Source organism: Streptopelia decaocto (assembly GCF_964273445.1).
Source record: "Streptopelia decaocto genome assembly, chromosome: 3".
In the NCBI taxonomy this organism is placed as follows: domain Eukaryota; kingdom Metazoa; phylum Chordata; class Aves; order Columbiformes; family Columbidae; genus Streptopelia; species Streptopelia decaocto.
This window is the reverse complement of record NC_138656.1, coordinates 39,118,923-39,134,738: the sequence shown is the minus strand read 5'-3', so window position 1 is coordinate 39,134,738 and position 15,816 is coordinate 39,118,923. Positions and strand designations below refer to the sequence as shown.

Genomic DNA, 15,816 nt, shown 5'->3' with positions numbered 1-15,816 from the left:
TATCCAGAGAGTGCTACCTTTATACAGATATCTGTATCTATGTAGTTATGTATTTGCATTACAATTTAACCTTGATTTTTTATTCTTCTCTTGACCTTTCCACCACACTTTTGTCCCAACCTCTGCCTGTTCAGTTGCTACTCCCATTTTTTCTTTCTCGTGTCAAAATTCAATGGACACACAGCTTACAAATACCTTGTTCCATTACCGCTACTCTGCACTCCAAATTCGCTTTTCTCTGATGAACTTCTTTGTTAGACTAGTAGAAAAGTAGCAGAACTAATACACCATCTTCATAACACTGAGACAGATACACACTTTTCCTCATAAACATATGAAAAGCCACGGCTTTTACATATATGTACAAATACATGTGTACACACCTGCTCCCCATATACACCCTTAGCTTGGTCCTCTCTTGATTCTCCCAGTTGTTTACCTGCTCCCTGTGGGAAATCTACTTTTCTGAGGACTTCCAAAAGGCTCTCTTCTTTCTCACTATATTTTACCTATGACGACTGTGACCCTCAAAATAAGTTTGGTTACATAAAGATTTTTGCAAACAATTTAATGTCCCCTATTTGCTCCCAAAAAATGCAGTTTTCCCCTAAAACTGTCATCCACAAAACTGTTGAACAGATCATTTTCCTCCATTGTCCTTTTGATCATATAGCTCTTCTGTTCACATTCCTAATTTCTTACTCAGCTCTATCACATCAAATATAAGTAGATTTTTAACATGGTCTCTCCCCACAGCCTACCCTCATCCTTGGTATCAGTCTTTATTCATTATCAAAATGCCACCCATCCTTCTACTTATTTCAATTTTAGCATCGTTTTTCAAAAGCATTTCTAATTCCTCTCTGCTACAGTGGCTCTCTTTTAAATACTCCTTAAAACTCTCCTTCACCATGTCTTAAAAAACAGGATGGAGAGAATAAAGGAGAGGGAAAAAAAGGGAGGAGAGACTAAAAATCTAACCTTGACAATAGATTAGTTGTTGATGTGCTGAGACCACTGCCTGTACTACAGGCTAATACTGTCTCATTGTTTTCTCATACTCCCCCCATCTGTCTGCATCCATCTGCTGTCCCTTGTTTTATATTTGGAATTTTAGTATTTTGGAGCAGCAACTGACTTTTTGTTCTGTACGGGTAGAAATACCACTTCCATGGGGCTTGGCTTATGACATGCACTTATATGTGCACTTTGATGATACAACAATATATATGACTGCATAATAAACACAACAAACTTACATTATCATGGAATCATAGAATAGTTTGGGTTGAGAGAGACCTTTCAAAGGTCATCTACTCCAAGCTCCCCTGAAATGAGCAGGAACATCTTCAACTAGATCAGGTTGCTCAGAGCCCCGTCCAGCCTGGCCTGGAATGTCTCCAGGGATAGGGCATCTACCAACTCTCTGGGGAACCTGGGCCAGTGTTTCATGACCCTCATCATAAAAAATTTCTTCCTCATGTTTAGTCTGAATCTCCACTCCTTCAGTTTAAAACCATCACCCTTTGTCCTGTCATAACAGGCCCTGCTAAAAAGTCTGTCCCCATATTTCCTATAGGCCCCTTTTAAGTACTGAAAGGCCACAATAAGGCCTCCCCAGAGCCTTCTCTTCCCCAGGCTGATCAACCCCAACTCTCTCAGCCTGTTCTCAAAGGAAAGGTGTTCCAGCCCTCCGATCACCTTGGTGGCCTCCTCTGGACCCTCTACAAGAGGTTCATGTCTCTTCGGTACTGGGGTACAGAGCTGGATGCAGGACTCCAGGTGGGGTCTTCACCAGAACAGAGTAGAAAGGCAGAATCACCTCCCTCGACCTTATGGCCATGCTCCTTTTAATGGGCCTTCTTGGGCTGCAAGCACACATTGCCGGCTTATGTCTGACCTTTCATCCACCAGTACCCCCAAGTCCTTCTCGGCAGGGCTGCTCTCAATCCCTTCATCCCCCAGCCTGTACTGATATTGAGGCTTGCCCCGACCCAGGTGCAGGACCTTGCACTTAAATTCCTTGAAGGTGAAAAAGATCATCCTTGATGAGCTTTATCATGCTGGAAAGTCTTCTATTTACAATACTCCAAAAAGTACTGTAGTAGCATCCATATCTTTCTGTCACTACAACTAGTTTGCTCTTTGCCCCTTCATGCAAAGAGGGCAGGATGAAAACAGGAGATTCATGCATGTTATTGATGGATTTTGCCTGGGGTTTAGTTTGATTTCACTGAAGAGAGTAAGATTATTCATCCTTCTCTGGCTTTCATGCAAACACCTCAATTTCATTTCTGCAACTGGGTATATCACACCAGCATAAAAACTCTCACACCTGGCTATAAACTTTAAACTGCCAGGCCCTATGTAGAGAGAATGGGAAATTATAGTATGCTATACTGGTGTCTGAGAAAGCACTGTCCATTGGAGCAGGCTGCCTGGGTCAGTGATGGGGTTGCCATCCCTGGAGGGGCTTAGGACACATAGATGTGGTACTTGGGGACATGGTTTAGTGGTGGACTTGGCAGTGCGACATTTATGGTTGGGCTCCATGATCTCAAAGGTCTTTTCCAGCCAAAGTGATTCTATGATTCTTCTATTAAAATGGAAGGATGAGACCAAGGAGACCAAGGAACTCAATTTCATCCATGACACAAGCCAGCAACTGAATCCAAACTTCTAAGTCAAATGACAGAATACAAATTATATCACCCAGAAGCCATTCATAAACTAACATGAAAGCCTCCCAAAGACAATCACTGGCCCAGTTTTCCAGAAAGCTAAACATTTCCCCATCCAACACAGACAGTAATACTGGTTAAAATCATTAGATGTGAGTTTGAATTTCCATAGATGCATTTGCATTGCCTTTCTCTATGAATATTTTCAGTGTTGAATGAACATTACTTATTCAATTGCATCATTATTATTTTAGAATGAAATCTATACTGTAATTATAAGTGTCTACAGTTAACATGCTTCTCTCTGGGTTCATGTCATCCAATAATATAACAATTAAAAAAACCCAGGACTTTGCACTTAAATCTCATTGAAAAGTTAATTGTGGAGTTTCACACAAGGTCACGTCTAATACCAAAGTATTCTGATGCATAATTTAATCTCACTTAAAACATACATATATATTTTCCTACCTATTTCTTTAAAGAGTGAACCTAGAGTTCTTTATAGCCCTAACATCATACCCGCAAAACCTTTCAGTTTTCATGTTTTGAAGATTTTTAAATCTTCAAAATAATGAAACCTTTTCTCTGGCCCACTGAAAGCTTAAGACTAGTAAAATTAGGTAAAAAGTAGCACAGCTTCTCCACTTAGAAAGCACAAGGTTCATCAATAAACAGTTCTGCAAAGAAAAAAAAAAAATTAAAGGTTCTAAAAGGCTAGCTTCCCACAATAACTACAATTCGCTTCTTTTCAAAGACAAGAAAAAGAGTAGCTATACCACAGAATGCTTAGAAAATACTATCTTGAAAGATAGGAAAGAAATTCCAGGTGACATCATTTTTGGCCAAAGCTCAAAGGCTACTGTGAAGGGATACGGCTCTTCCCAATTATTTCCAACATAAAGATCAAAATGAAGGCAAAAGGCCAATTCTTAGAGATACCTCATCCCAAATGTGTTAAATGATTACCTACATTCTCATTGCATATGTGAGAAGTATTTTTTTTTTATCAGTAAAGCCACAAATTCTCCTTAAGTAGAACTGAAGCAGAATTCTTCCCCACTCTGCTTTCCCTGACGATGACAATCAAAGACCAAAGTGGTTTACACAAAGCAGTGTTGGTTCTACTTACACAGCACTGGACCAGTTAAAAACAATGTTGTGAGGTGATGTTTTTTTTGGCACAGCCACTGAGGTTATACATCCTGTCAACCAGAGTACTAGTTTTGTTCCAAAGAAGCAGAATGGAGTTTTAAAAGCCAGGACAGTTTTTTCAGGCTTCTGCTCATACAGAGAAGTTACACCAGTTGAATCCAAATCATTTTTAAACTGGTTCTGACTGCATAAATGCCTAAGCAAAAGCAATTTACATTAACATATTTTATTTTGCATTTCAAGTGGGCTAGGAATGCTCACCCACTCAGTTACCATGACTCAGTCAATCAAGAGTATCTCTTTAAGCTACAATAGCTTTATTACTTGCAACTGCTTGTCTCTACCTGGAAAGAGCTGAACTGATTTTGAAGCAGACAGTCCAAATAAGCTCATACTTCTGAATTTACCTCTGAAAACCAGTATCAAACAGTTTTAAGATTCTACAGTGAATTGCCCACCAATGTAATTACATTGCCTTCATTTATCTTTAAGTGTATGGTTACATACCACGGCACAACTTTTTGTGAGTCTAAGTGTTCATGGGGCATAAGCATTAAGGAGCTAAAAGCATACTTCAAATACACAGCACTCTCAGCTCCTATGTTTAAAAAAGAAGGCTCCATTTGGTGTAAAATAAGCTGGCTCCACAAGAGAGAAACCAGAATGATTCCTACAGGCTATCCAGTGTCACTAGATCTGGCTGACGCATTCAGCCCTGCAGCCCCACAGGTCAGTGCCAGGTGCCCATCACCACCTTTCCCACATGCCCAAAGGTGGGAGAGCACTGGCCACAAGGAGCCAAAGCCAAACCCCTGTCCAGGACACTGAGGGGCCAGTCCTGTAACCTTCCCCAGGGCTCACTCCATCCAGCCCTGCTCTGTCATACCCTTTAGTCAATTCTGTTTTGCCTTCAGGGACATACTTATGCTCCAAGGAAGAGAGATGCTTCACCCCCATTTCGGACCCACGCGGTTCCCCTGCATTTTGGAGGGCACAGCAATGGGCTGAAGCATGAGTGTGCTGCCTTACACTCTCCCTCTATACATAAAGCATCTACCTGTTTACACACGTCCTTCCCCCAGATCACCCCAAGGAAAAGGGATGGCCCCTGAACACTCCATCCTATGACAAAACATCACCCAAAAAGAAAGGCTTTATTAACAAAGAGATTTTTAGCACTGGAAACACCGTTAGCAGTATGTAAAATAACTTTATTCCCTCGGGCCTTCCTGTAATTCCCAAATGAGTATGTGGACAACACAAGACCAGGGCGAGAGCAATGCTCAGGTGTGGGACTTTAAAGTTATCTTGGAAGAAATAAGGGAGCCACTCTACGGAAAATAATACTAGGCCTGTGAAAAAGCCTTTTGCAAAAGTAAAGCTGGTATTGCAGGAGCGGAAAGCAGCAAACACTTGTGTGAAAATATTCATATGATGGAAGGAAGTAACTAGTTTGACAGAGCCAGACACAAAAGTTTTAAACTACAGAACAAGTATCACACAAAGCAGAGCTGTGCAAACTGTCCAATGTTCAACTCCAACAGTATTATGAAAATAATACCACAGCCTTGGCCTTTTCTGCTTAAATAACAAGCTGTAAGCAAGAGCCAAAGATGTCTATCATTTGGAGAGCAAAAAGTAGATTGAGACCACACTCTTCACTTTACAGATAGCTACAAAGATTACATGAAGATAGGACTGTAAAGACATATCTTTAAGTCCCTGCCAACCTAATCAAGATGGTATTAACAGTGATCTCACACTCCATCTGCCTGGCTAGTAATTTATGAAAAATGTACTTCACTATTACAGGAAAAATATGTTGCACTGCTTGTGGCCACAAACCTACTGCAGCAGCTCAGGAACTCTTGCATCAGAGGCCATGAGACCAGTTCTTGACATTTATCAGGTACTGCTCATGAGATCTGATTCATTCATATAGTGATTTTGTTTGTTTGTTTGCTCTACTGATGATCTCATCTTCAGATGGGTAAAATAGATGATGAAAAATTTACAGTCCCTTGCAATTTAGAGTGTAATACCATACAATTTTGCTTTTCATCCTGTGAATTCTACATAGGTACTTCACTTAATTTTATGGGATTCTTTTTATGACTGAAAATATCTCCCTAATCTTGCACTGATCAGCAATCATTTCTGATTAAAGTACTCCTTTTCCTGCCAGAAAACGGAAAAACCTCATCTTGCTTAGAAAAACTGTGTTTCTTCTAATATTGCATGCCTGTTCCTTTAGCTTACATTGCCTAAGAATAAGACCTATGGGACTCGCTAATTGCAGAAATGAGGCTTTTTGTTGTTTGGGTTTTTTTTGGCGGGGGGAGGAAGTGGGTTGTGGTGTGCGGATGGTGTCATTTTTGAAAACAATATCACATCTTCCCATTTCCATAAAGGCAAAGTTCACAGGCAGCATTCTAATCAGAATCACATAAGATAACTTCCAGGTATCAAAATAAAACAAAAAAAGCCCCACCAAACACCAGTATCAACACACTGGAATTAACTGCTAATTACGTGTTTCATCGCTTAGCAGAACTGTTTGGATCATCCTTCTAGCTGCTGCATCAAAGGAAGAACATGGTAAAGCAGGACAAAAAACCCTACTGGAGTTCTACATATGTTCTTTCTGCTGCACACTGGGGAAGAAGTATCCGGGAAACTACCAAGTGTTATAAATGAGTAGGTTAGGATATCCTGAGCAATGGCTATGGAATAATGACCTACTCATCTGAACAACTTGAACACATTGCTGCTTTTTATGGTGGATAGCAACTAGACAAAATGAGCCTCTAATATTATTAGAAGGTTTGCACACCCAATATAATTTGTAAGACTTCTGTCACAAACAGAATATGCAAAGTTTTCCTCCTCTAGTTGTGGGACAAGACATGGGCTTGGAGCACCAAGTTATCTACTTACCAAATAAAATACCCAAATTACTTTGTATATGAAGGGTGAGTCAATCTCAATAACAATTTCATAAAGAAAATAGGTTAATTCAGTCTCAGTAGCATTTGCTCCACCTTCAGCAATGCAGATGAAGGGAACTCTTTCTCTAAGTGCACATGCACTTGTGGCTCCAATACTCCTCTATAGAACTAAACACTTCCATTTCTTGTATTGCAGTACACTAACAAAATTTTGAAAGAAATTGGGTAAATTTTCTAGTGTTTCTTTGAAAGTTTCTAGCTATGATACCCACAAGTCATACTCCAGGAGATTTTTTGCACCCTTAGTTTTGCTCCTCAAATACTTTTATTTCTGTTCAGAAACACTCTTCTACCAATCTCATTTTGACAGACCAAAAAAACCCTACAGATTTGTTTTTAGAAACATTCTTGGAAAACAAGACATCAAAATGTCTTCACTCTATCCAACAGATACACACTTCGTAGCTTTGCTAATATATGCAAATTGTCTGATTGCTTGAAATTACTGATTAACCAGGCTGGAGAGCTGATTACCTGATTATCCAAGAGAAAAATAATCTAGCATGATTTTGTGTCATTTGACAGTCTAGATAATTTCCTAATTAATTTGAGTTTTCAAGTGATTTCAGAGATACTACTGAAAAAGAGAAAAGAGGTCAATTATCTGAATAAAGGTAAGCTTTCCAGGATTTTTTTTTTCATTACAATAATCATTTGTCAAACATTTTTGCTAGTTATGGACACTTCAGACACACACACAGACAAATGAGAACTTGGACTTCTAAAAATACTCAAAAACCAACCTATGTTAATTCTTCAGTGCTCTTATAAAGATACCTTGTAGAACTGAACATAAGAGTAGTGGTGCACTAGTCTGACACACGGCATCAAACTTCCAGTGTTACCAATAAATTCTAAACCACACATGAAGCAATATGTAGCAGATATTTTGTCAATATGCTGAGAGAATAATAAATATTGGAAATACATACTTGCCACTGAAAAGTTGTTGAGTGGATATGGCAGATCCACATCCTGGGGCTTCTCCTTATACCCTATGAAAGAGCCATCTGTCTTTAGCAGGAAATATCTTGGCCGCCAGTTTTTTATATATTCTCCTAAAGCAGAAAAAAAATGTTCATTAGTACTGTAGAAAAAAATATTATCAGTGCCTAACATTAATTATACCAAAAACTTTCTAGACAGTTTCAATTTACAGAGAAAATCTTAACTCTCTCCAAAAAAAGAGAAAATGGAACTGCAGCGGTAAACCTGGACTATATAATGATGCCTCTGCAATAAGAAGCTAGAAGCACTGTACAGTAATATTCTATAACTTTAAATTTTATCACATGGTACTCTTCAAAATCCTACATCTTTACACCTATAAACAATTCAAAATTTGCTGCAGGCAAAAATAAGCACTACAGCTTGAAATCTAAATTACTAAAAGGTACAACATTTATCCTGCTGAGCTAAAGCAAAACCCATTAATATCCTCAAAACATATACTAAGCAAATACAAGAAGATGGGGGTAATGGGAGAACCTACACAAAATATACTTAAATATATCTGAAACCAAAAGGAATAAAAAAGAAAAAGTAAAAGGCAGTTACTTTTGAAGACGTAAGTCCACCAATAAACCCACCACCTCCACCTTCCCCCTGCCCCAGTCCAAGTAAAAGATTCTGCTAGCCATGAGGTATTCAGGACCAGACACACACCGAACAGAACCACAAAGACATAATAGCTTAATTAATGCCATTTATTTGCTATTAAAGGGTGAAAACCTTCTTTAATAGAATTATACTTTGCAATGCTACACAAAAATCTCACCAACATTTTTAAAGTGCAATTACTCAGTTAAATACAGTTGAGTTTAGATCTGCCCAACTTTCCCCCGTCTTTAATTTCTATCAACTCTGCAAAGTAAATCACATTTGTACAAGTACTTACTTAGACTCTGAGTAAGTAACTGTTTCATCATGATACTAGTGAACATTTTAAGAAAGAAAGTGTATGTAACAAAGGAGAATTTCCAGCTGTGCCTAGAACTTCTCATCATTTGCTAAAGGCTCAGAACTGACCAGTACCTGCTCTGGGGCTCAGCCCAGCCCTTCAGTGCCATTTATCACCTCAGCACCCTGTTAACTGTACAATAGCTAAGTAGCATTTAGACAATTCAAAGTTCACAAAGAACTCTACATCCATCTGACATGGAGATTACTCCATTAAAGGTTAATCTAAAAATTCACTAGTCGCATTTTCACCTATCCATTAGGGCAACCAACTAATTGTCACTGAAGTTCAAAATGGGAATTCTTAATGTGGCCTTGCTGAACTTGATCACAACTTTTAAGGATTTTGATGATGCCTGTGGCTTAAATCAAATTGCAGCCACTAACATTTCTGAATGTCAACACGTACTTAAGCAAAGAACCAGGGTAGGGAGTAGGAGATGGAGAAGAGGAAAGAGTGAGAGAAATGAACACCAGGCTACTCGTGCTGAGGTGTGTTTCCTGGCCTCAGTAGCAGAATTCTTCCTATTTAGCTCCAATTCTAGATAGCAAGGTACCTGCTTGGTTTTGCTATCTAGACATTTTCATAGAAGTAGAAAGAAAATTGGAAAATTCAAAGTGTTACTTAATTTGACCATAAAATTAATAGAGCACATACAGCTCTAGTTACATTTGTATTGACTGAAAGCTTTCTGTCTCTGATCTCTGGTGCTAGTTCAGCTGGGAACGTCGTAACTGACATTGCCAGTCTGAACTGAGTTCTCAGTGGGAAATCCCAGCTAACATAAAAGCAAGTAATGAAAATAAACATTTTAAAATACCATAATAATATAAAGAATCACTACAAACAAAACAAACAAACAAAAAAACCCAGAGGTGTGATATTCCCACAAGTGCAGTGTGGGAAAACAAATTTGTAACTTTAATACCAACAACAGTGAAAAACTATATCATCATTACATGAAAAGGTAAAGACATTTCTTGAACTAAGTTTGCTGAATAAATTAAAATGAAATAATCATAGGCCTAAGTAAAGATGCGACTCACATTTTAAGAACATTTAAAATATGCCCTGTGACAAATTTGCTGATATCTGCACGGGCTCAAAAGTTGAAGCCAAAACAAAACCTTATATATCAGATCATCCAAAATCAGTTTTTAAAGCATTAACATCCTAGTTGCTTTCTTAAACAGACCATACAATTCTAATAAACTGTTGTAACAGTGAGTGACAGTTACAAGAGAAAGCACCTGTGACCAGGTTTAAAAATCTATCAAGATCTTAGCCTTATCTAGAAGGTGCGTTAACTGGAAAGGCAGGCACCTAAAACTACTGAAGAAGACTTCAAGAACAGCATGGAGAGAGAAGACCAACATGCCTAAAACAGGTCAGCCATCCAACAGTTCTGGTTTCAAAGAGAGTCCTCCTTTCTGTACAGAATAAACTGGACAGGGAGATAAGCAGACTCTGCCCTAGGATTAGGAGCTGATAGGGCGAGTACACCCATTAGTCACTTGGGGAAAGAACAGAAGTTGTCGCTTACTCACATACACCATCTCCAGAACTAAACGTAAACTAAACTAAAGGAGTTAGTTCTAGCAGTGCCCTTAGAGACCCAGTGCACACTTCCCTCATCTCTCACTCCCTCTTCTCCTCTTAGGACAACACTTTGGCATTTGCCTTCAACTAGGTACTCAGAGTCTCTTATTCAGAAAACCAAACAGATCTTTTATCATCTACTGAGTTATGCAGCCGATGTTCTGCTTGGAGAAATACCATTAGAGTATGACTAGCACTTCCAAGCTCCTCTGAGGAGAGCTAGCAACTTTGGACAAAAGCTAATCACCAGAAGACATAAATATTGAATGACTTTAAGTACCAGTTTATCCACGAGCACAGCTGTACCTCTGTCTTCACCCTGCAAACTATAGCCAAACACAAGACATGTAATTTAAAAGCAATTGCAAAACACTATGGCTTCATAAGGATCCATATATTTCTTTCACAGACATATTTCCCCTAAATGATTCCTCAACATGAATCACGGTCAGACTACTTTTTCAAGATGTTCATACAAACGCACACACACACACACTAAAAATCCTAGTTTTGTCTTGAAATGACCAATATTCCAAGCCCTCTTCAGGGCCTATACATGAATATTTATTATCTGTCCTCTATTTATTTTGTAATTTAATTAACAAATGGGTGAACACTTCTGAAGACTAAAGTAAACAGCGGTATCAGTGAACAGTTCACTTAGCTGCTTAAGTGGTTTAATGGCTCTCAAGATGCACTCTCAGCGTTCTCTTATAACCACATTCCTTCTACATTATCTTCTTAAAGACAGAAAAACATTTTAGTCCATAGTTCCTAATAGACATGTGCTTATTGAACTGCTTTGAAAGATAAATTCTCCATACAAAAATACTAAAAGACAGTAGAGTATTTGAAAAGAAAAAACACTTCCACGTCTTCTAACTTATCAGCCTCATATTAAAAGAAAAAAAAAAAAGTCTGTTTTACAGTATGAGCAATATTACATTATTTAAAGATATCTGGAGTGTATGTTTATCAAATACTTCAACACAAGCAAATAACAGCAAATTTACATCTGAAATTCATTAATTCAAGTGAAAAGAAATTCCATGAGAAAGTAGAAGTCCAGGCAGGCTAACCAAACCACAAGATAACCTGACAATTTAATGAAATGGAGCTGTGGTACTTAAAAATTCAGTGGATCTGCCATAGAAAATTAATCAGTTTGTACCCTGCTTCCTGCTGAGTTAATGTAAGCTAAATTATTATTTTGCTTAAATTTACACCCTTCTAGGCTGAAAAACATGTTCTTTTAGGATCTGTTTATTAGACAGTAAAAGGAGGTCTCTAATTTCAACAACTGCAACAAAGAAAGCCAAGTAATTCCTACATTATTTTAATTCTAGTCAAAAATTTTTAAGCTACTTGAGAAAAGGGGCACTAGAGTATGTATCTTGCAGATACACATAGACAATACATACATGCACACACAAAATACAAATTTAGAATCAGTTTTAGGTTGTTTGAGTCTGATTTTTTAATAACTGCTGAGAGAATACACCCAAAAGATGAAATAAGACAGCAGTACTTTCTGGAAGCACATGAAAATGCAATCTGATCTTCATGTTAAATGCACCCTCATAACATGCAACTCTTTAATTAATACTCTATGCAAAAATACACTAGCTAACAACAGTAAAAAAGAATGCTTAATGAAGGTTTGTTTAGAACATAACCCTCGTGGCTGGATCTGTATTTGCCTCTGTACTGCAACCTTAATGATTTTTCTTTTTTGCCTTTGACAGATAGTAACAAGAATCCTGCCTTCAGGATATTTCAGAAAACATGTTTATTCTAGTGATGCAACATTTGTAGTTTTGATACTGCTGAGCTGCTTCACAAAGAACAGCTTTCTAAGAAACCATACAAGTAGTAAATAAATCCATGTTAAACGTATCACTTAAAGTTCGTTATTTTTTTACTTCACCTCAGAGCTCAAACTTTCTCTTCAATCATGTACTTCATCTCAAATTCCATAGTTGCTATTGTTAGTCTCACCGCTTATAATCCTTAAGCATATGGAAATTTAGTAATTCTGGAAAAATTATTCAGTAATTTAAAATTAATCTTATTATTAAAAACCTAATTTTTAAATCACTTTTGCAAAACTTCTACATTTTTCAATATGTAAATGGTTTTAGAGGTGTGAAGGAAATGTCTTTAATATACAGTGCTGATAAGCAACAGAAACCTGAGTTCAAAAACTTGCTTCCTTAAAAGAAGCAACAGCTGCCACACAGACATGAATGAGAGTTGGGGGAAAGAAAAGAAAAACAACCCCACACCACCACAAACCTCCGAGCAGAGAACACCAAAAATCTGCCTCTTGTAAATTCTTCTCAATTTCGTCAATTTACTAAAATGGATTTAATATAAAAAATACACAAATGTTGTTCTCCCTTCTTTTTCTCTTTTTTTTTTTTTTAAGGCACTTTTTTCTAAATCAAACTCCAGTTCCCCTACACCAGCATTTCATAAACAGAGCTGAAAAAACTAAATTTATCTAAAAGCATTAAACAAAATATATAAAAGTAAAAAAAAACCAACTTCACCATATGCAATTTTTCTTTAAAAGAAACAACTTCAGGTCAAGTAAAATATCAGCAATAATGCCAGTGGTTTGGAGATTGAATTTACTTACCTTGGCCCTCTGAGGGCAGTGTTACCTAACACACGATTAGAAGCACCAGCAGACCATTTGATTAAGTCAGTAGACACTAGTAAACGTAACGCGCTCCTGTAAAATATCAACTTACTTCTGAATTCATGATAACAAATCTATAATACGGTGCAAAGCTACTGTAAAAAATAAATGTTTAAAAAACTAGAAAGAATAGCTGGCCCCATGATTTGATACAGGTCCTTCGTTCTAAGGTAAATGTGTAATTATACAATATGCAAAAGATTTGACAAAATCTAACTGCATACCAAAAAATTAAACAAAACTGTGATTTTTTTTTTTTCCTAACATACTTTAGCATTTTAAAAGCTATTTTCATTATGTACACCCTTCCAAGTATTTGCTGGCAGTTCAAAGAAAAGCAGAATATTGAACTAATGCTTTTAGATTCTGTCTTTTATACTGTGAGACAGTAATTATTTATTTATTCTAACTGTTTTCCCCACAGTCCCCAGTAATGCTAAATGACATTTTGAGCACATCTGTACTTACATTAGACAAATTAATTTTTCCAGTCACAACTGGTAAGTAGGAAGCAATTTCATGCCACATGTGGGCACCAGCTTATACCACAGCTAAGTTCCATTGAGTTCCCTGCAAACTGGGGAATGAATCTGAAAAAGTTCAAGTGTCCTTCCCTGTCCTTTACATCACAACAATCCAGTGCAGATATAAGGACTGGTCAATTTCTGTTCAGCTGTTCACAGCTGTGTGGCCAGACACCAGTGAAGACCACACAGATGTAAAGACTTTCCAGAAGGCAGTAAGCAGCCTTGGGAACAAGCTCTCGAAGTTCCTCAGCTGAGCAAGGCGAGAGGGAAGAAGGGACAACCCTCGGACAACCCTCTTCTCCGTGCCAGCCAATAGGCACTGAAGAGTGGGCAAAGGATAGCAACTTTTGTCCAGATGCAGGAGGAGGTAGCGATCAAGGGCCCCTACTAGTAAAACAGAGTAATTCCAAGTGCAGAGGTGGAGTCACCAGGTGGGTGAAGCCAGAGAGCGGCTCTCAGTGGGCTCAGCATGCACCTCTAACGCCAAGGCAGTTCTCCCCTGCTCTTACCATGGGTTTTCTCCCCTCCAGGCTCGGAGTGTTCCAGCCAGAAGCTCTTTGGGGTTCATATCACCACCCACCCTGTGTTTTTCATTGCAACTACTGGAGTGAATCAGTGTCCTCTCTTGTGTAAATGCAACAGCACTTCAGCTCCTGCTGTTTATTCAACTCTTTCCTGTTGCATTAATAATCTTTTATCTAAAATATCTAAAAATCTAGAGGGAAATATTCAATAACAGAGAGACATAGCGCTATTCAAACATCAATGCAGATTTCAAACTGGACATCTACAATATCCACAAAAATTGTGGATGTGTTTTGGCATCTCATGGAAAACAAATGTGCACAGCACATAATCAATTCTCATATGCACAAAATTTTGTCTTTTTAAAAAATTGTACCAGATATACTGAGTTAGCTGACATCCTGGCAAATTGAGAATTGACCTTTTCCATGTCCATTTTGAGCCAACAGGAAGAAAAACTTGCCAGTCTCAACATCACCTCACTTCCCCTTCAGTCTTGAAGGATAAGAATTAGAACAATAAATAAATTACATAGAAGTTGATATTAACACATGCTGTCTGATAAAACAGAGACCTGTATTGCATCAGCATCCCTGAACAACAACGAAGATCAATATTTTCTAAATATTCCTGTTATTCACAAATAGAAAGCCAAGGTCTATATCCTAGAAAACATTTAGTGACACTGCTCACATTTTGAAACTTTCTCTCTTGCATAAGGCTTTAGAGGATCAAAGTCCTAAATGCTACACTATTTTGCTGCTTCTCAAAGCAGTTCTGTAGTTTTTAATAATATGGAGACGTATTTGTTGTAAATACAAAAAACACATTTAGAATAGCACCTCACATAATTTTTTTAATAGCAAAAAACCTTCATGTTCTCAGTACTTTTAAATATTTATATTTTTATAAGACTATCAGCATCAAGTGGTACTTTGTTTAACAGAAAAAATACGACTTTCTCCTGTTTTTATCAAGTACTAGTAGACCAAAGGATTTTTTTTTTCAGATTTTGAAAATATTTTAAGAGTAGGACAAGCATACAAACGTTCATCTATAAATTATACTGAGTAAGACAGTCAGCTACAGCAGCAACGGTTTAAATTCACGTACAAATGTATATGGTAAATCAGATTATTAAATTGTAAATGCATCTTGAAAATGTGAATTAAAAATCTTAATATTCTCTTCTTAAAACTTTTGGTAAAACAGCCAACTCTAGTTTACACAAGAAATCTCAAACTTTCCATTGTTTGCAAAAGAGTATGATAAGTTTGACAACAGCATTATCATTCAGCTGAGGTTTTTCTTGACAGAATAATGTGCTGACAAAAATTATGTGACTTTCTCCTCTTAAAACTGGTATATTTGCTAGCATGTTTTCGCAAAGCAAACTGTCTCACTTTTAAAACTGGCACATTGCAATAACTTTAAAATAGCTCCTCTGACCTTTCTCTTTGCTGCTAGGTGTACTCCTAGCCCCAGACCTTGCCATCTGCCAAAAACCTAACACCAACATCGTTCACCTGCATGTCTTACTCAAGCACATTGCTGAAGTCAACCTTTTTGCTTCACCGTTTAGCCCACATCATTTGCAAACAATATGTCCGAGATAGCAGAAGCATTCCTCAAACTGCCCGAGTTGCAAGAATAGCTC

The 15,816-nt window shown here is 37.7% G+C and overlaps 1 protein-coding gene across 2 annotated transcripts in view; it reads right to left on the bottom strand.

The window, feature by feature from the left end:
• Positions 1-15,816, bottom strand: part of AKT3 (AKT serine/threonine kinase 3) — a 160,967-nt gene that overhangs the window by 63,506 nt on the left and 81,645 nt on the right. For both annotated transcript variants that reach the window (XM_082049701.1, XM_082049702.1), the window contains exon 3: positions 7,777-7,902. In XM_082049701.1, coding sequence (XP_081905827.1) covers positions 7,777-7,902 — 126 coding nt within the window. The remainder of the gene's footprint in view (positions 1-7,776; positions 7,903-15,816) is intronic.